The 19876-nt window shown below is 42.2% G+C and overlaps 4 protein-coding genes across 5 annotated transcripts; 2 read left to right on the top strand and 2 right to left on the bottom strand.

Moving 5' to 3' along the window:
• On the top strand, positions 1-6229 carry LOC112283658 (succinate dehydrogenase [ubiquinone] flavoprotein subunit, mitochondrial). Its single transcript, XM_024522690.3, has 16 exons — positions 1-633; positions 822-974; positions 1531-1618; positions 1735-1881; positions 2114-2254; positions 2562-2647; positions 2871-2963; positions 3231-3294; positions 3450-3593; positions 3715-3902; positions 4138-4312; positions 4479-4649; positions 4856-4925; positions 5093-5213; positions 5424-5461; positions 5623-6229. The coding sequence occupies exons 1-16, from the start codon at positions 511-513 to the stop codon at positions 5723-5725; spliced, it is 1905 nt and encodes a 634-aa protein (XP_024378458.1). The 5' UTR covers positions 1-510; the 3' UTR covers positions 5726-6229.
• A 482-nt stretch (positions 6230-6711) lies between these two features.
• LOC112283656 (alpha-glucan phosphorylase, H isozyme) lies at positions 6712-13035 on the top strand. Its single transcript, XM_024522688.3, has 14 exons — positions 6712-7273; positions 7708-7742; positions 7982-8065; positions 8237-8475; positions 8621-8899; positions 9283-9558; positions 9648-9919; positions 10089-10647; positions 10889-11041; positions 11155-11283; positions 11436-11749; positions 11871-12057; positions 12224-12424; positions 12542-13035. Exons 1-14 carry the CDS (start codon positions 7155-7157, stop codon positions 12656-12658), a joined length of 2964 nt encoding a protein of 987 aa, XP_024378456.1. The 5' UTR covers positions 6712-7154; the 3' UTR covers positions 12659-13035.
• Positions 13036-13825: 790 nt separating this feature from the next.
• LOC112283662 (uncharacterized) lies at positions 13826-15403 on the bottom strand. The gene is made up of 5 exons (XM_024522702.3): positions 15068-15403; positions 14861-14917; positions 14575-14679; positions 14302-14383; positions 13826-14177 (listed from the first exon to the last, which is right to left on the bottom strand). Exons 1-5 carry the CDS (start codon positions 15383-15385, stop codon positions 14074-14076), a joined length of 666 nt encoding a protein of 221 aa, XP_024378470.1. The 5' UTR covers positions 15386-15403; the 3' UTR covers positions 13826-14073.
• A 1041-nt stretch (positions 15404-16444) lies between these two features.
• LOC112283661 (syntaxin-81) lies at positions 16445-19565 on the bottom strand. Of its 2 annotated transcripts, XM_024522699.2 has the most exons (8): positions 19425-19565; positions 18949-19081; positions 18507-18590; positions 18227-18331; positions 17922-18074; positions 17425-17676; positions 17052-17183; positions 16445-16695 (listed from the first exon to the last, which is right to left on the bottom strand). In XM_024522699.2, the coding sequence occupies exons 2-8, from the start codon at positions 19024-19026 to the stop codon at positions 16549-16551; spliced, it is 951 nt and encodes a 316-aa protein (XP_024378467.1). In that variant the 5' UTR covers positions 19027-19081; positions 19425-19565; the 3' UTR covers positions 16445-16548. The 2 variants fall into 2 exon arrangements, with proteins under 2 accessions (XP_024378467.1, XP_073390888.1); XM_073534787.1 differs by lacking the exon at positions 19425-19565 and having other exon boundaries at positions 18949-19412.
• Between the last annotated feature and the right edge of the window lie 311 nt (positions 19566-19876).

Raw genomic sequence — 19876 nt, 5'->3', positions numbered from 1 at the left:
TCACACTCTGTTCCTTGCAGCTCCCTTCTGCTACTTTGCTTCTACTTGCCGCCTTCACTCTTCACATTCTTGCTCAATTTCAGTTACTGCTTGCTTACTTGCTTACTTCTGTCTCCTTCGCACTTGTTTACAATTTTTTCGTTCTCCGATTGCGGATTTTCTTGTGTTAGGAAGCAGTGCTTGATGAAGTTTGCTTTTCTCGAGATGCTCTGTCGATCTTCGTCGTTTTTCCTGCTTTGATTGGTATAATTGGTTGCGGTGATTATTTGCGCGTAGCAGTCTGCGGCTGAGTGGAGATTTTGGAAGGGATTGATCGGGGGAGTGTCCGTGGCTTAGTTTTTTTTTTTTTTTTTTTTTTTTTTTTTTTTTTTTTTTTCTGGTTTGTGTGCTTGAAGGTGGTGGAGTAGGAGGGGAGGAGGAGCTTGGAGGGTTTTAGAGGATTGTAAGAAGACAGAAGGTGTTGAGAAGGAGGAAGAGGAGAGGGAGTGGCGGTGTTTTGGTGGAACTACGATGTTGAGGCGGGTGGTGGAGAAATCGGGGTCTGCCACTAGGCGGTTGTTGCGCGAGCAGAATGGTGCGGTGGCAGCAAGGCGGTTTCAGCAGCCGAGGCGTGGTTTAGCAGTGGATGCTAAGGTGAATTTGCAATGCGTAGTTTAGCCCTGGGTTCAGTTTCTTTAGGGTTTAATGTTTAGTTTAATTTTTTGAACAGACAACTGATTTATGGCTGTAGGTGAGTATTGTAACGCGATATGGAATGGCATTTATTTTCTCCCGTAAGAGAGTGTAGTTTCTGAAGTTTGTGAATTGTTTCTTCCATGCAGTCGTATCCGCTAGTGGACCACACATATGACGCCATTGTTGTTGGAGCGGGAGGGGCTGGGCTTAGGGCAGCCATTGGTTTATCCGAGAGCGGATTCAACACTGCTTGTATCACAAAGCTTTTTCCCACGAGGTCTCACACAGTTGCGGCACAGGTAGAAACCAATTCACCTTGTTTGATTGAAATTTGATTATGCGTTAATTTCTGTCTTTGACTGATCGGAACGTCAGCACTTGCACTGATCTTTGAAACTCATTATGTCAGCTATTCAAGACATATGTTCATATATATATATATATATATATATATACATACACCCGTCGCTATGCATAGGTAGACTACATGGATTGACTTCGAGGTTCTGAAATTATTAGGAGTACATTGCAAAACCTTGGCTAATAATCGACAACTTTGCATTCAGCTCGATGACTTTCTTTAGAATGGAGGGGTTAGAATGTCCCATATACGGGGTCCAACGAGAATTGTTATTCAGCACTGCTTTACTTGTAATTGGAAAATTGTTACGCTTGTGTAAAACTTTATTACTTTTCAACTTTAAATTGCTGTAGGTCGTGCGAAATGTATTGGTGCAATTTTTAAGAGCAGTTCTGATGCTGTTTTTAATCTGATTTAGCTAGGGGTGCTGCTGTACCCTTTCCTTCGTCGCTTGAATTCTGGGCAGTAACTGCTTTGAAATTTGTGGTCCGTAGGGTGGTATTAATGCAGCCTTGGGAAACATGACTGAGGATGATTGGAGGTGGCATATGTATGACACTGTGAAAGGCAGTGATTGGCTCGGTAAGTCTGTACTCCGCTACTTCTTGCTCTTGAACTACGGATTCACTTCTTATGTACGATTGCCTAGCTGGACTTTGTTAATAAATCTCTATTCTGTGGTTTTTGTGCTCTTTCAGGTGATCAAGATGCCATCCAGTACATGTGTCGGGAAGCTCCAAAGGCGGTCATTGAATTAGAAAATTATGGACTCCCGTTCTCGCGTACTGAGGAAGGGAAGATCTACCAACGTGCTTTTGGGGGTCAGAGCCTGAATTTTGGGAAAGGTAATTCTCAAATATGGATGATGTGATTGTTGGATGCCATCTTCTTAAGGACCACTCATCTTTATGTTTTTCTCACTTGATACATATAGCCTTGCGGCAACTTTTGGTGCTTGGGACACTAGGTTTGGAGGCATTCAGTTAAATTTATCTGCCACTTATCAGTTCTCACTGACTGGCAACCTTCTGAATAGAAAGAGCCAAAAAAGACACTGATTAATCTTTATTAGTACAGGTGGTCAAGCATATCGATGTGCGGCTGCAGCGGATCGCACTGGGCATGCCATGCTTCACACCTTGTATGGTCAAGCCATGAAGCATAACACTCAGTTTTTTGTTGAGTATTTTGCTCTTGACCTGATCATGGATGATGAAGGTATGATGTGATTCTCATGTTCCGCGCTAGTTCATATGGAATTTATTTTCTGGTTAATTTTATCGGTGACCTGCCTGTTTTTGGGTCAATTTGTGTAAACTGTGGTTTTTGCATGCGAATGATCTTGATTCGCAACGGGCTTTTCGTTTCGGCTGCTTCGGTGGTTTCTCCAGATCATTATTAATCTCGCGATTTCGTCATTGACTTACCTCAGGTTCTGTTTATGACATTGCAGTTTGTGTTGTCCGAAGTGCGAGTCTCTGGTTGGTCTGCACTAGCTGTTAATGTCTGCCTGCTTCTGTTTCAGGTGCCTGCAGAGGAGTGACTGCATTGAACATGGAGGATGGTACTCTTCACCGCTTCCGTGCAGCGAATACGATTCTTGCAACTGGGGTATGGTTCTCTTTTCATTTAGTCTCTAAATGTTGATGTGATGTGGGTTGTTTGATATATGGGTTTACAGCTCAGTTTCAAATCACAGTTGCTGAGAGTATGGTTTTTCGTTGTACATCATTTAACTCTATATTCATGAAATTAACGGATACGTTGCTTTCTTCCTCTCCCTCTTGATAAATAACTTAGTATTTATTTTTATTTGACGTACATTTGATGTCAGGGTTACGGACGAGCATATTTCTCAGCTACGTCTGCGCATACATGCACTGGCGATGGTAATGCCATGGCTGCTCGGGCTGGCTTGCCTCTACAGGTAGCGAGTTAGACATCTTAGGGTTTTAGATATTTTAGTTGTATGGAAAAATTGCACAGAAATATGAGTTTCATTCTTATGCTATTTTGTTGCGAGTCTGAGACAACTGTATGTACATATAACATGACTTCGTATTACACCGTAACTTTTTTTTTGTTCTTGTTTAATGCGGTTTTCTACACATTTAAACCCTACTGCCAGAGTGTGTTGTTTTGTTCTAGGGAACTGATGTTGAAAGTGCTTCGATTATCTTATTCTTGAATGTAGGATTTGGAGTTTGTCCAGTTTCACCCAACTGGAATCTATGGAGCTGGCTGTCTCATCACCGAAGGTGAGTCTGCTATTGTGATTCTTACTTTCCTTCCGTTATAGTCTCTTGAGTGCGTTGACAACGATACTATTTGTTTATGCAGCAGAAGAATAAGTTTAGAGTATAACCTTGATTGAAGTGATTATTCTTCCATTATTACTGATATTTGGTATCAGGGTCTAGAGGAGAAGGAGGCATCTTACGAAACAGTGAGGGAGAGAGGTTTATGGAAAGATATGCGCCAACTGCGAAGGATTTGGCATCTCGAGATGTTGTGTCACGATCAATGACAATGGAAATTCGTGAAGGACGTGGTGTTGGTAAGGTTTCTAAGTGATATTATATAACGTGCACAAAATTTTGTCCTACATATTTGTATAGCGTGGTATTATTTATTTATTTTCATCTTGTCTCTGAGGTGGCATGTTGTCCCTGTTTCAGGACCTGAAAAGGATCACATTTATCTTCACCTGAACCACTTGCCCCCAGAAGTGTTAAAGGAACGTCTTCCTGGAATTTCGGAAACTGCTGCCATTTTTGCTGGTGTAGATGTAACGAAGGAACCCATTCCTGTTCTACCAACTGTACATTACAACATGGGTGGTATCCCTACCAACCACCATGGCGAGGTGACCACTTTATTGCTATGATCGTTGTATTTCTTTAAATACGCCTGATCCATGTCTCGCTCTGAATCGTGGGATCTGACGGATCTGTTACTTTGAAGCTGCATGCGTTATAACGGGATATCGTGGTGCTCTTGAAATTCATGGATCTGGATTCTTTGTAATGTGCTTTGTTTCTGAGCCTAAAGTTTTGATATAGAAAATGTCTTTCGGGCTCGGTGGAATTACTTTGGATCAGGTTGTGACGAAAAAAGGTAATGATCCGGATTGTATGATTCCCGGGTTGATGGCTGCTGGTGAGGCTGCATGTGCTTCTGTTCATGGGGCCAATCGACTCGGAGCCAACTCACTTCTCGATATTGTGGTATTCGGACGAGCTTGTGCAAATCGAGTAGCCGAAAAGTTCAAGCCTGGTATGAAATTAGTTGAGCAGTAACCTTTGCTGCTATTCCTATCACACATGAGATGGTTGTTTTCCTGGCTTTAGTTGTGTTGTATACCAGTACTTTGCAGTATCTTGGAATTCATCTCAAGTGATTTTCTTTGGAAGGTATGTCTATAAATTTTCATTGTCAACAGGTCAGTCCCAGCCTGAGCTGCCCAAGGATGCTGGAGAGAAGACCATTGCATGGTTGGACAAACTGCGATATGCTAACGGTGACCTTCCAACATCAGAAATTCGTAACAGAATGCAGCGTACCATGCAAAATAATGCTGCTGTCTTTCGGACTCAGGAGACTTTGGAGGAAGGTGCGTGCCTTTTTGATTGCATACTTCTGTTTTATGTTTTCTCAGAAATTTTTCATATGTGCGTGAATTTTTCAGTTGTCTTGCCTTGATTGTAGATGTATTTGTGGTGCATTTGCATGGAGATTCCATCGAGTGCATCTTCATTTACCAATGAGTGCAAACTACGTTTGGTGTATAGCTAACGGATATTTGGGGCTTTAAAACAGGTTGCAAATTGATTGATGAAACCGTGGATTCTTTCTCTCGCGTCAAGATCAATGATCGCAGTCTAACTTGGTATGTGCATGCTTCTGTTTTTGTAGTATCCCTTAAAGAAATACGTCGGTTAGGTTGGGAGACTGAAATTTACAAAAGGCGTCTTTTCATCTACCTGAGTTCGCTCTGAAGTTTATGTACTCAATTTCAAAACGCATATACTTACATCTGTAGTTGTTATTTAACAGGAACACTGACTTGATCGAAACAATTGAGTTAGAGAACCTCTTGATTAATGCCTCGATCACTATGCACTCGGCTGAGGCCCGCAAGGAAAGTCGTGGGGCTCATGCTCGTGAGGACTTTTCGGTGAGTTTCCTGAACCTTTTTCTCTTTTAAGAATACAAGTACTCGGCAGTATGATCAAAATTTTACGAGATATCAGCATCCTTTGTTAACAGTGAAACAACATGGTTTCTAAATGCGGAGTCTGAGTGATGTTGATATCTGGTTCTCAGATATTAGCCCATTCATCGCTTTGCTGATGTGTGCTAATTCCTCTACTCCACATGTATGCAGGTACGCGATGACGAGAAGTGGATGAAACACACTCTTGGGTATGTACACGGGTTTCTGAATGCACTGCTGATTCCTTTGTCTAACAATATGTAGTGCATGGCTCACTGAGGTGTGAGATGCTTGTTCTTTTGCCTTGTTGATTCAGCATTGTTAGCTGTTGTTGATCTATAGCACACCTATCTTCCATGGTTTTGTGCAGATTTTGGGATGAGAACAGGGTGAAATTGGACTATCGTCCAGTCCACATGAACACCTTGGATGACGAGGTTGAGACCTTCCCACCAAAAGCTCGCGTTTACTAGAGAAAGACTTTTATTGATTTGCAACATAAAGAAAACAAAGAACTGTAGAGGATTCTAGTATCCTTATCGAACGTAAATCCATCACTGTGACTGTCTTCTGTTTCTCCGAACAGAGTGGGAAAACCGTAAGGTATTTGCACTCTGGCATGCACGCAGCATACAAATAATAGGTTTCAAAATAATAACTACCTCTATCTTGATGGTACCATTCTCTCGACTACATTGTTCAATTCACCCAATCCACATATTTAGGGCTGATCCTCTTAGGAGGACATTCAATATCAGAGGATGCCAGAAATTTTAGCAGCCATCGATATAACCAGGGCTCGACTTTCTAGAAAGTAGGCGATTAACTTGCAGACTTATCTCTGCCAGTTGTAACATTTTTGACACATTGCCTAGGGTGAGTTGCATGCATCAATACGGATGTTTACACAGAATGTAACGATCTTCTGATGTTAAAAAATGACTCGCAAATTATGGGTTGTTTGAACCTTGATATTACCAATATAGCATGCATGTGTCTGAAGTGTCCCTCCCGTATATTCCTGTCCTGCAACTTCTTGCCGTGGTCCACTTGACATGCATCGTAATAGTAAAATTCATTTCCCAGATTTCCTGTGAAATCTCGTCAACATAACTTACAGGGCTATCCACAATTAGAAGCTTTGTCAATATTTTCCAACTAAGAAAAACATTCACTCACCCTCAGTATATTAACGTACCGTTACTAGACTCCTCAAAAACCAAACGGTGGATTAATAGCTTCTTTTAACGGAATGATCTTATCTAGTGAACCATTTTGGGATAAATAAAATTTAGGTGCATGACCGTCTTATCTAGCAACCTGCTGATTGGCCAAATATAATTAATGAACTGGGTCAAGAATTTGTACCACTCTCTTTTTTGTGACAAGTTCCTTAGGACAAAGTGTGATCCCACCCTAGACACTAGCCAGTGCCGTCTTTTTTCGCAGACTCTACTCAGCGCTGGAGTTGTTTCGTCCGAAGGAAATTGAACCATCAGAAGTGAAGTGTATATTGGCGGATTCTCGACTTTTCCTTTACAAATCTGGGCATCTCCTCCAGTGTGGTGTCATCAACATGTTCTTTGCGACTAGGAGTCTGTGTCTACGCATATAGGTCCACTGCGCACCGCAATTTTGATATTCATTTTGATATTTTCAAGTTCCTGGACAGTGTGGACTTCCAAATAATATCTGACTCGACAACCCTCCATAATTGACTCCTACAGCATGCCGCTTCGTAATTTTCTTCAAGGCCAGGCCTAGTAAATTATGCACAGAATGGAATGCGTCCAACATAGTAAAGATCCCAAGTTCTTCTCCTTTGGTATAAGTCCTTCATAGATATCAGCCGTGCTGGTTGGACATCTTTGCTGTTGCAGAGGTTTCAGATCATTCGCAGTGATGGCGTCCCTCACGGTGGTTCCATCGTCAAGCTCAGCCTCGTGCTCGCGCCCCACCACTTCTCCAAGAGCGGCTACGACCCCCAAGCCTGCATTGTCCAGCGCCAGCCGTTTGCGGACGTGAGTTGCGATCGGTGTCTTGTCCCTGAGTCGAGGGCTTCAGCGTGCCATTCATCTTGTCTCCTGTTCTTGTTTTTGTTGCATATTCCGCACATGATCCCAATTGATCTCCTCCAGGTTGCATGATTTGGGTCGTGTAGAAGTCGTTAGTGCAGTTCGTGGCGTAGTCTGTTGGTGGCATGGGGGTAGCCTCAGCACCAGGTTAGCCTCAAATCTATGTTTAGTCCTTGCTCTTGGTCCCCTCAACGAGAAGTTAGTAGCGTTGGTTCACTACAAATTTGGTGTTTAAAGGATAGTTGGGTGGAAATTCGAGTGACTGGTTAATTTCGAACAATTCAAAGAAACACGGAAGGGTGATGCACGTCATGTTCGCTTGATTAGGATTTATTTTTAGAAGCTAATCAAATACTTCAACTTGGTTAAAATCTGTACAGAAACACGAGAAGCCTGAGACTTCTGGCTGTTCCAGGTACAGAATTACTTCATACTCTTTCCTGGGTTTTTGTAAAGTTAACTGGTGAATTCTTCGTAGCTTGCCTTCTTGTAATAGGTCAAGAGTGGGGTATGCCAGGATTATTGATGCAATGGCAGTCAACTATTGGCACAAGTTTATCCCTCTGCAAAATTTGGTAGGTCGTCGTGAAGTTTTCTGTGTGGATCGGATCGATGTTAAGGTTTGAGCTTAAACATTGCCGTTATATGTGACAGGAGCTCTCAAGCGGACGCCACAAAGAAAGCGAACTTGTGAGGCCAGAGCGATTGAAACTTCAGTTTCTGAAAATGCGGAAACTGGTAGGTTCTTCCTTCCTTGTTCAGCAGAAAGTCCAGTCGTGACGGGTTGTGAACCAAAATTGCAAGTGAAATTTTCAGGTTGCAGCTTGTAGATTTGCGGCTACGGCCATTGTTGTCTACGTGGCTCTGTTGACGTTCTCGAGTTGTCGCTGTGGTTTTTGGATATAACAGAAATTCTACCGAAGGCCAACCCTCTGTCGACTGACCCAAATGCAATTGCCAGCAATATTAAGTACCACGCGGAATTTACACCGTCGTTCTCGCCCTACAAGTTTGAGTTAAAGCAAGCATACGTTGCTACAGCCGAGAGTCTAAGAGATACATTGATACAGAGATGGAACGAGACGTACAAGCACTTCACCCGGGAAAATGCCAAGACTATCCATTACCTTTCCATGGAATTCCTGCAGGTTGGCATATCAGTAGATCACCTCATCTGAAGATCTACTTCCGAACCAGACAATCACCAGAGCAACCATAGTTACTTTTCAGTGATGATTGCATATTTGGTTTTGTTTCCATCATAGAATCGTGAAAAATGTTTGGTTTGTGCAGGGGAGAGCTCTTCTGAATGCTGTTGGCAATCTTGAGCTGAAGGACGCTTATTCTGAAGCTCTCCGCAAGCTTGGCCATGATCTTGAGGCTGTTGCAGAGCAGGAACCAGATGCTGCTCTTGGTAATGGTGGTTTGGGTAGATTGGCATCCTGCTTCCTTGATTCGTTAGCCACTCTTAATTATCCCGCGTGGGGTTACGGACTGCGCTACAAGTATGGCTTGTTCCAGCAGACCATCACCAAGGAAGGTCAGCAGGAACAATGTGAGAAGTGGTTGGAGGTAAACATTGCATCGAACCTTTTATCTTAATGATTTTCAGGAATGGTGTTAGTGCATAACTATGGTGATGTTAAATTGAAACGCCGCAAATTCTGAGAGTCAGTTGACTTCCAAATTTGGAGGTAGCTCATAAATTGTGGCACTTGGTCACAATTTTCTCTTTGTTGTTAATTTTATGAATTAAAGGTGAATTAATGGCTGCTTTTGTTGAATTAAAGATTGTCTTTTTGTGAATGAGCAAGTCCTCCTTGCCGTCTAGCAACGTACAAGATAACTTGCAGACGGTGAGAGTGGCTTGCGTTGTTCGAACTATTACGTTTGCTGGAAATGAAGGATTGGGAATGGGAAGCTTACCACTTCGGATATCTCTTGTTGTGTTGTAGATAGGCTACCCTTGGGAAATCCCCAGGAACGACATCTCCTACTCCATCAAGTTCTTTGGCGAGGTGGTCGATTCCGAAGATGGAAAGAAAAAATGGGTGGGAGGTGAGAATGTGAGTGCATTAGCTTACGACGTGCCAATCCCGGGTTTCCGCACCAAGAATACCATCAGTTTGCGGTTGTGGTCCACCAGGGTTTCAGCCGAGGACTTCAATCTTGAAGCATTCAATTCGGGTGATTATGGCAAGGCTGATGAAGCGCAGGCTAACGCTGAAAGAGTAAGCAAACCATTATCAATATTTAGTTCTGTATTGTTTGGTTTTTTATTGTTCCATCTTCCTACTGATTACCGTATTGGGCGATGCAGATCTGTTACGTGCTGTATCCTGGGGATGCTACTGAAGAAGGCAAACTGCTGCGGCTGAAACAGCAGTACACGCTCTGTTCAGCTTCCATCCAAGACATTATTGCACGCTTCAAGGAGAGGTCGGGAGGTGAAGTGAACTGGAATGCCTTCCCTACGAAGGTGGCCATCCAGATGAATGACACGCATCCCACTCTGTGTGTGCCCGAGTTGCTGCGGATTCTCATCGATGAAGAAGGCCTGTCTTGGGATCAAGCTTGGAAAATCACACAAGCGTAAGGTTTCTAAAAGTGTTTAATTTTTTTTTTTTTTTTTTTTTTTTTTTTTTTATCTTCGTCTGTTATCTCCTTGATGTCACTCTTTCGAGTATGCTGCGTTGGCCGCTTAGATGAGTCTAATTGATTCACAAGGATTGTGAGTTAACTCTTTATACTATTTCAACAGGACGGTTGCATACACAAATCACACTGTTCTCCCTGAAGCATTGGAGAAGTGGCCTTTGATCGCTTTTCAGAAGCTGCTGCCGCGCCACGTTCAAATCATTGAGACTATTGACGAACAGTTTATGAAGTTTGTTGCCAGCAAGGTGGACAAGACAGAATTGGAGGCTAAGATTGCCAGCATGAGAATCCTTGAGAACATTGATCTTCCCGGTTCAATTCAATCCCTCCTACCACCAAAGCCCAAGAAGGAAAAGGTAAAGAAGACTTCAGAGCCAGCCACTAAAGTTGATGGTGGAAAAAGTTTTCTATCAGCAGTTAAGGAACTTGTAGGAACCGCTAAATCAGCAGTGAAGGAACTTGTAGGAACCGCTAAATCAGCAGTTAAGAAGGTAATAGAGGAGGAAAAGGAGGAAGAGGTGGATGTCGAAGTTGCCCCTCAGAAACTTGCAGGGACAGTTCGAATGGCCAACTTGTGTGTGATTGCTGGGCACAAAGTAAACGGAGTTGCTGCAATTCACAGTGAAATTGTGAAAGAAGAAGTCTTTAATGATTTCTACAAGGTATGTTGTAATATTTTCAAGAATGATTGGAAAGGTTTGGGAACCTCATTCAAGAGTAGGATGTAGTAGTACTTCTCTCCACACTTATTTTCATTGAATTGATGTTGTAATATATGTTTCCCATGGCCTTTGATGTGATGTTGCTGTGATGTTGATGTGATATTGATGTGACGTCAAGGTTCTGATGCGTTTAGTGTGGTACCCATGCATTCTTACATTTCAAGACGGGTTTTCTCTGCAGATCTGGCCTGAGAAGTTCCAGAACAAGACGAATGGAGTGACACCAAGACGGTGGTTGAACTTCTGCAACCCTGAACTGAGTGCAGTCATTACGAAGTGGCTGGGTTCTGAAGAATGGGTACTTGACACCAAGCAACTAGCCGGCCTTCGTAATGTATGCCATTCTCTCTACACATTTTTTTTTTATCAACTTTTCTTCAGTTGTTAATATCTCCAAATGGTACTCAACTGTGCATGCATCTCTGAGGCTTCTATTTGGTGGTACAGTTTGCAGACAACCAGGAGCTGCAAAAGGACTGGGTACAAGCCAAGATCGCAAGGAAAGAAAAGCTGGCTGCGTACATCAAAACCAAAACTGGATACACAATCAATCCCAATGCACTTTTTGATATTCAGGTATCTGTCGGCAGAGTGAACTTAGATATCGTTTCTTAATGAGGTCGTCATTTGTCGCTAATAGTGTATCTTTCTAAATCGCAGTGCTGAAATGTTTATAAGAATCCTCTGAGATGGCTTGTAACTCTCCTCTTACCTTTATTGGAGAGCAGGTGAAGCGTATCCATGAATACAAGCGACAACTGCTCAACATCATGGGCGTCATCTACCGGTACCAGAATATGAAAAAGATGACCCCCAAGGAGCGGGCTGCTAAGTATGTTCCTCGTGTGGTCATGTTCGGTGGCAAGGCTTTTGCGACCTACTGGCAAGCCAAGCGGATTGTGAAACTCATCACAGATGTTGCGGCAACTATCAACAATGACCCTGATATAGGAGACTTACTCAAAGTCATTATGGTTCCTGACTACAACGTCAGCGTTGCGGAGGTTCTCATCCCTGCTAGTGAATTATCACAGCACATCAGGTATAGAGTTGCAAAAATCGGCAGACCGTAATCTTGATTTTATCTACTCCTGGTAGGTACCAGCTTGGTAGATTAGTGAGTGATGATCGTGTCTGACCCCATGATTGAGATGTGACTGCAGTACTGCGGGAATGGAAGCCAGTGGAACAAGCAACATGAAGTTCTCAATGAATGGGTGTGTCTTGATTGGCACTTTGGACGGTGCAAATGTCGAGATTAGGGAGGAAGTTGGCGAGGATAATTTCTTCTTGTTCGGAGCAAGGGCAACAGAAATTGCAGGATTGAGAGCAGACCGGGAGGCTGGCAAGGTATGGTCTGGGAGATTATCTACTTGATGGAATCTACATCTGATGTTTTTCAATTGGTTTTATTGTACCAACCTGACCAACAGAGTGTGCGAAGGCTTTTAGGGTGAGAAGCTGTTTATAGCATTGAATTCTATTTAACGATAACGTGGCTGGGTTTTTTGGTCAGTTTGTGCCGGATCCAAGGTTTGAGGAGGTGAAGAAATTCATTAGAAGTGGAGCATTCGGCGACTATGATTACAGTGAGCTTTTGGGCGCTCTAGAAGGCAACTCCGGCTATGGCCGAGGAGACTACTTCCTAGTTGGTTACGATTTCCCATCCTACATTGAATGTCAAGACAAAGTTGACGAGGCATACAGAGACCAGGAGGTGAAGGCTCATTGCCCATTTCATCACTCCCTGTTTTCTCCGTAACTGCATTTAGAAAAAGCAGTCCTTCATAACCCCTATCCATCATGCCTGACTGGTGTCATCTCGTGGTTGCAGAGATGGACGAGGATGTCGATCATGAACACTGCAGGATCTTACACTTTCAGCAGTGACAGGACTATTCACGAGTACGCCAAAGACATTTGGGACATAATGCCCTCACCTGTGGCATGATTCTCATGAAAAACACAAACGTCCATAGTTAAAAACCACTATGATGTTTGTTGAGGTAGATAAATTCCTGTATAACCCTCACCTTGATCGGTAGAGCGATTGTTGCAATGCGTCAACAAGTGAGAATCTCAAGTTACCTCGTCACAATTGCATGCAGTCGGTGAATGTCACCAGTTTTAGGAGACTAAGAAGCGATAAAGAATCGCCGCGTGATGAAGGTTCTGCTCCTGAAGGAACGAGCAGCCCTTGCGTGAGCTGTTGTAGAGCTTGACAGTAAAAATAATACCTTTGCAGGTCCTTTTGACTGAGATCACTCTCTTCTTTTATCAGTGTGACGTTGTTTTGATTAATGAAAATCTTTATGGCTAAGTTCTTAATTTTTGTGAACGACGTTAATTTATTGCACTAAGAAATTAATATAATTTCTTTATTTTTTAGTTGTCAACTATTCTTCGTGATTTGGCATTGTGACTGGCTGTGTACACCACAGTCTATTATGTTATAAGCCATAATTTGACCAACACACACACAGTCTCATTCTCTACATATTTGTGAAGAAGAAAATTATCAAAGTTTGTATTTCTTGTAATTTACAACATTTCTAAACACTTTATTTCTTTGTATGCTAAAGCACTTGTAGACGTGTATTTGTTCATATGTTTATGTAAATAGAATATGCACAGACTGATAAGTGGTCAAAAGTACCTGGTTCTTTCAGTAGGGAATAAAATCTATGAGCCATAATGCAATGTCAGAAAATCTATATGATCCATATGATAATGCTAAACTAGTAATTATATTGTTTGTAAGGAACTTTGTAATGTGACAATGGAATGTTAGCAATTCAAACGTCTACAAAACATGGTATTTTTAAAGCTCTGAGGACACATGTTTTATAAAAATTATCTCGAGTAGCTTGAAGTGACTGATAAGATTGAACGTTACCGTTCAAGATGTGGGTGTATTTGCGATGTGAGTTTTTGATTGCAGACAGGGAACAAACCTAAATGCACATAATCAGAAATATTATTACAGTCTTTCATTTTTTAAAGAAAGATTTTTATTGCAGTGTTATTTATCCATACTGAAAAGATAAAGTCATGCAAAAATGATTTTCTTTGTATCAAATGAAGTTGAAATTTAACGCATTCATTTGATTTTCTAAAATAAAACAAGCATGGTAAATTTTATTCCATTCGAATTCTAATAATCAAGAAAAAGTTCAGGATTCCAAAAGGATGTTACGGACACCCTATCAACAAATACAGCTATGAATTCCTGTGTCCTGCAATAACATGTAATTGGCTGTAAATCGGTAATTGGTAGTAACAGCGAACCTGGCACATTTCAGGAGACTGTTTCCAATTCTATATGAGACCCAGATGGTCGTGTTTGTGTAGTTCGAGGATGCAGATTCAATGCAACAGCAACGGCACCCAATTTTTGTCTTCATCAGTCTCCAGGGGCACCCAACCAAGATCGTCTCGCAGCTTCTCCAACCTTCCTCGGTTTCTCGGCCCTGCATCCAGATTGAAGCAAGGACATGCAATCTCTCAGTATTTACATGATTCTCCTTTCATCTGGAAAGCTTCTCACTAAGGTTCAAAGCAATGATGAGAGTCGCGTTCAGAGAAGAATGATACCGTTGATGCAGCCAGCCCACCAACAGAAGGGAGGATCAGGGATGAACACTCGCGAGACCGACCTATAGCACACCACCTTCCCCTGCCAACACTTGCAATGCCGCTTCTCAATGCAAAGAGCATCTAAATTCTGGGCTAACATATACATGCGTATAGATAGTAGCTTTGCATTCAACAGAGAACTATCTGGAAACCATGGATAAGCAACGATCAATCTTGCAGACGAAGTAGCAAACGCGCAGATGGGTAGCTATTAGAATTAAGAGATGTTACCTTGAAGAGAAACTCAAGGTCATCTACGTCTTCCTTTGAGCTTGTGGAAGACTGCAGAACAGCGTACACATAGCGTTGTCCATCCTCCTTCACTATTTGTGCACCCTATGCAATTCGGAAGGCGAAGCCATATATTCAACTTCAACCAAATTGAAAGAGTTAACTTGTAGAATTGATGATAATAATCGATTGAGTTGAGGATTTAACGCAGGTTCAGTGATTCAGGTTAAAAGGAATGTCTACACATTCAACAATACTCGGTGAGAGGATTACGAAGGTACCTCACCATTCGGGCCAAGGCTCTTTTGAGAGCATCATAGGAGTCTTCTTGACTTCCAAGATACTGCACATCCACAATTACACGATAACACCCGTTTAGCGAATCCCCCAACCCAATTAGAAGCCCCTCCTTTCGATTCTCGGCATCGATTTCGTGGAATGCAAACACAACGAGGGGGGGGGGGGGGATAGCGATTATCATTCAGTGACTCACAGTCCAGGGCGCCATAAATCGACTGGGACTCCGAAACGCGGATGTGGACACGCACGGTGGCCGTCCATCGCACCCTCGAAGTCGGCCATCTAGCAACCCCACTTCAGGAATTGGCATCTCCTCCGCCACAGCTGCTTTTCCACAAATACCTCCAACTCCTACAGCAATCAAACCATTTAAAAATCCTCGTCTACCCACTTCCACCTTCCCACAGATAGCGTTTGACATGCCACCATCGGGAGCATTCTTCGAGCTGGTAGCGATGATGATACTGGAATGAAAATTTGGAATCGTGGATACTACAGAGCTGGTCCCCATGGCCCCAAAGATTGGAATGCAATGCACTGCAAATCGAGAGTGTGAACAAGAGGCCAGTTTATTGAGAGCATGGAAGCAGTTGGAATTCTCCTTTTTTTCCTTTATGGCAACCTTATCGTGATTCTCTTCGAAGCGTCCCCAACGCTGAATTCAAGGGTCAGAATGGGGATGGTACTATATGTGTAGCTTTCTGAATTCAAGTGGAATATTTTTCAGATGATAACCACTCTTCCTGTTTTTCGAGAAATTATCATTTTAACTCATGAGCCCTATTCCAATACCAAACCCAAAGAGGAAGTTTTGGACACTGTCAATTGGTTATGAAATGTTGAATTTGAATTCGCCAAAAACCACGAGACAGTAATAAACTGTTACTATATCAGTTATTCAAGAAAAACCTTAATTCTGGCAAGGCTATCATAACAGGAGTAAACAATCTCATATTGGCTCAACACGCACGTAGGTTCTTTTTATTTGGAGGATAAATGGTTCCAAAATACTTGACCCTACTGTTTGTTTCGGACCCTCATACATTGGTTCTCTACCTCCCAGGGCCAGCTAACTAGCTTTTCGGAAGATTTTGTTTTGCACTGGGACTATTATGAGAAATTGAGCAAGGGCTATCGTTGCTAATGCTGATCGTCATCGAGAAACAACGCTGAGAGGGGAGATTGTCACTGAAACTTGTGCTGATATTCTGTTTTGGGTACAAGGGGAATGGAATTGCAGAATTTGAGGAATTACGACTGCTTTGATTGAAGACTCTAGAATTCATTGTTAGATTGATTTCTCACATGTTATTTGTGAGTTGACCTCGCTTCGCAACACTAGCACAGTAGAGTTGGCAGTTTTCCCCAACTTCTCCACGCTTCATGCATCTGTAACAGGTTGCAGAGGAACTACACAACAAGCATTTTAATGTATTTCATAAATGCATCCATCTCGAGCTCAGCTAGGTCTTGTAAGAATTCTACCCTGACTGCTTGCTCATCCCACAGTTGTAAATGCTAGATGAGCGAGGCGCCTCTCATTAGAATACAATCACATAATAACCTCATGTTCATGGGACCAATTTCGCATCATATTCTGCATCATTTATTTACAGCCACGTTCCCAAAACCAAACCTCTAAACATCAATCTCTGAATCATATAGGCTAGAAAATCATCCATTATACCAGTCCAAAAAGAGAAGAGTAGTTGTAAGGACGGTGAAGATTAGGATAATGTAAAGGCGGCTACTACTGTTGCGTTGTTGCGTTTTGGCTAGCTCTTTGTTACCTTTCTCCATAAAGCTTGTGGCTTCCATTGCCTGTGCAAGCACAATATTGGAATTAGCAATTATAACCATTGGTTTCCTCGATACATCATGCCTAAATCCGAATTAGATAAGAACCTCTCTTCTTATTCTCACAAGTATAAACCAAATTAACTTCGATGAAGTAACCATGACTGGGCTTGCCGTTCCATCAGATAACAGATGACTGGAGTCATGAAAACAAATGGAGGATGAGGTCTACTAACTATTGAAATAATATCCTCAGAAACCAGTCCAGAATCCCATTGTCAAAATTTCATGTGTAGGGTTTTGAGTGGACTTGCAGAAGTTTGCATAGTAAATGGTACTTTTTTACTGGGATCCGTCAAAATAATGATAGAAAACAATACCTTCATGTAAATTGATTCTATTTGCTGAGCTTGACGAAGGACATGCGTAGAGAAGAGATAATTCAACGCAGATAGCTCTATCATCTTCCTTTCTGTCTCTTGAGTCATATTCATCATTTCTGTAAGCTCTTGCTGTTCCAAAATACAACATTACTGGCGTGAGAAATTTAATCAAGACTCCTAAGAAGTTAACAGTAAACAGAAAATATCCCAGTCGCTGCAAATACGCCACAGAATAGTCTCCGCTTACGGCTTGTGTTAAAATCTAAACAAATAACTGCACTTCGTAACCACAACGATTCTATGAACCAAACTCATATCAGGATCGCAATGACTATCAGTTAGCAGTTTCATCTTTACGAAATCGGTGCACCTGCAATGCTTCGGTTTCTTGATCCATTAACTGTTGTCTACTCTCCAGCATCCTTGGTTCTTCTTTGAGCCAGTCATTAGAATAACCATCATTATAAGCAGCAGGAGCGGGGACATTTTCAGGAGGGGGCAAATTTTCGATACCCTTGCGACGCTTGTGCATTTTCTTTCTGACTGTTTCTTCAAACCGTATACTCCTTAGTTTATCAAAATCTTCAGTGATTGCATGGAGCTGTTCACTAAGAATTAACACCTGTAATCCACCAATTCAAAATAACCTATTCATCACCTTTGGTAGGGACACAAACGCCCAGTCCAACTTTTCAGCTGTCTATATCAACTGTGAATATGTTGTGAGAAACCAACAGCTATCGGGGACATATAAAAAAACCTTGACAGAGTTGAAACAGTAAAGGAGTCTTAGCTATCACATGATCACTGGCGCCCTCCCTCACAGTCTGCCTGCGATGCAACAGAACACTCTGATTTTGTACCTACCACACCGTGTTGATGAGCGATGCAGTCTGTATTTGGGGATCCTCTTCCCAAGGCTTGTAGCCAGTTGGAACCATATGCCTTCTTCTCCTCCATACCTATGCTATTTTTTAGGGCTTCAATACTATCTCGGCAAGCCTTCACAAACAAACCCACCTGCCAGAATAATAATAGATTCAGGATTATTATGCACTATTTCCTACTAAATTCTTGCTATTGTAAGCAAGGCACAAGCGCACAAAAAATGGGAATTGTTGAAGAAAACGCAAAAGAGCCGTGACGACGTTTACATCCAAAAAACATCTGACCTCATTTTCAATACTATCACGATCCTGCTCCGTGCTCCGATGCTTCTCCGCATAATCCTTCCCATGACTAGCAACAAATTTCTGCAAGTCTCGAATACTCTCTGCCTGTGACAATTCATATATCCATAGTCCGCAGGTTCATCATGATCCAGTCCAGTGAACTCGAAACTTGAGAGGTGTTCTCACAAACAAAATCAGTAATTGCGCAAGTATCATCTGATTCTACATAATTATGAACAATAGGTCAATTCAAGTTCATAAGAACACTAAAATTCCGTACAATTTTAATGGCTGTCAGATAAAATGTCGAGCGGGGAGGGGTCGAATGCAGCATGAGAGACGACGTGATTTTCGCCAACTTTCCCTGGATGCAAGCATATCAAAAGGCAACAATGGGATGATGCATCAAGCACCAATAAAGCATGGTCAAGGAGTGGCAGCAAAAAAAATCAAGTAGACAAGGACTCAAAATAGGACAGAGTAGAACAACCACAAGAAGCATCATCGCCAAATCTGAAACAAATCTCTAGTGAGGACATTCGTACGGTACCCTAATCTAATTTGCCTATTGTCTCATCTCGATCAAGCCCACTAAACAATCAAACGTAGGCCATCGGAGACGGATCGATGGTCCAAGGAGTTAGGTCAGATAAGAGTAGCGATATGCCGACTGCTCCAGAAAAAGCTTACAAAAAATGATAGTTCGAATTCCTCCCCATTACCTCATCATAATTATTTGCAACTGCTGCAGCCCGCACAGCCTCCCGGAACTTCTGCGTCAAATCCCTGATACTTGCCATTATTTCAATACAAACCGAATAGTGCTACATAAGTTTCCGAACCCCGATGGAGGATCTGCTCACCCAAAATGATAGCGTTATTCCCCTCGCCAGCCTCTTCGGCAAACAACGATCCACAGCATGTACTCAAATCTCATTGTCTCGAGTGCTTCCGTCAGCGACAGTTCACAAACCCTTTCCTATAAATTGAGAAGCCTACAAATCATTGGATTCTTCCCCTCTAAAATTGGCAAAAAGCAACCATGGTGGGGTGAGCCCAAGTTCACGAGGAGAAAGAAAAGCCGCTACAGAGAAATCCCAGTTGCAGCTGAGGTCCTCGCAAACTCCACTAAACCAAAAACCCAAGTCTCGCACGCTCTAGATCATTCACCAACAATGCAAGCATTGTCACAACCCACCTCCGCCGAGACGATACAGGACAAATCCGTGATGACAAGAGGACTTGTGACTCAGGGCTTTGGCCAACCTTCCCTTTCTCTTCTCTTTTACCAAATGAAATTGTAATTTTCATTTCCAAGTCATTCCTTTCTTTTTCTCATCTTCTCCTTTTTAATTTACTTTGAAAGAAAAAAATGCATAAAAAATTCCCAGTCCGCCTCTTCTTTCGTATCATCGAGCAACTCGCTTACTTTCTGTCAAGGGGGAAAAGAAAATCGAGTAAAGTCTCCTTAGCTCTGGAGAAGTGCATGTTACTGAGAACTAATTCATTCTGACCTAGTTAGATGTGGCATGGCAGGCTTTAACTGAGAAAATCCTCACAATTTTGGCATCATTCAATCATTAGAATCCTTAGGTTGAAACGTTAGATTCAGAGTTAAAGCACTACCTACCCCGCATGACAAACCTACGC

Source organism: Physcomitrium patens, chromosome 6 (assembly GCF_059467195.1).
Source record: "Physcomitrium patens ecotype Gransden chromosome 6, ASM5946719v1, whole genome shotgun sequence".
NCBI lineage: Eukaryota > Viridiplantae > Streptophyta > Bryopsida > Funariales > Funariaceae > Physcomitrium > Physcomitrium patens.
This window is presented reverse-complemented; position numbering and strand designations above follow the sequence as displayed.

What these genes read in the sequence shown, in the direction of transcription:
- LOC112283658 (XM_024522690.3), top strand. Translation starts at nt 511, where the DNA reads ATGTTGAGGCGGGTGGTGGAGAAATCGGGGTCTGCCACTAGGCGGTTG. An exon ending in ATACGATTCTTGCAACTGGG is followed by an intron (nt 2,648 to 2,870) that starts GTATGGTTCTCT and finishes ATTTGATGTCAG; the next exon opens with GGTTACGGACGAGCATATTT. An exon ending in ATGCTCGTGAGGACTTTTCG is followed by an intron (nt 5,214 to 5,423) that starts GTGAGTTTCCTG and finishes ACATGTATGCAG; the next exon opens with GTACGCGATGACGAGAAGTG.
- LOC112283656 (XM_024522688.3), top strand. Translation starts at nt 7,155, where the DNA reads ATGGCGTCCCTCACGGTGGTTCCATCGTCAAGCTCAGCCTCGTGCTCG. An exon ending in CGCAGGCTAACGCTGAAAGA is followed by an intron (nt 9,559 to 9,647) that starts GTAAGCAAACCA and finishes TGGGCGATGCAG; the next exon opens with ATCTGTTACGTGCTGTATCC. An exon ending in ATGCACTTTTTGATATTCAG is followed by an intron (nt 11,284 to 11,435) that starts GTATCTGTCGGC and finishes ATTGGAGAGCAG; the next exon opens with GTGAAGCGTATCCATGAATA.
- LOC112283662 (XM_024522702.3), bottom strand. Translation starts at nt 15,385, where the DNA reads ATGGGGACCAGCTCTGTAGTATCCACGATTCCAAATTTTCATTCCAGT. An exon ending in GATTTATGGCGCCCTGGACT is followed by an intron (nt 14,918 to 15,067) that starts GTGAGTCACTGA and finishes GTGGATGTGCAG; the next exon opens with TATCTTGGAAGTCAAGAAGA. An exon ending in GTGGGCTGGCTGCATCAACG is followed by an intron (nt 14,178 to 14,301) that starts GTATCATTCTTC and finishes ATCTGGATGCAG; the next exon opens with GGCCGAGAAACCGAGGAAGG.
- LOC112283661 (XM_024522699.2), bottom strand. Translation starts at nt 19,026, where the DNA reads ATGGCAAGTATCAGGGATTTGACGCAGAAGTTCCGGGAGGCTGTGCGG. An exon ending in TTGCAAATAATTATGATGAG is followed by an intron (nt 18,591 to 18,948) that starts GTAATGGGGAGG and finishes GCTTGCATCCAG; the next exon opens with GGAAAGTTGGCGAAAATCAC. An exon ending in ATCTGACAGCCATTAAAATT is followed by an intron (nt 18,332 to 18,506) that starts GTACGGAATTTT and finishes GAATTGTCACAG; the next exon opens with GCAGAGAGTATTCGAGACTT.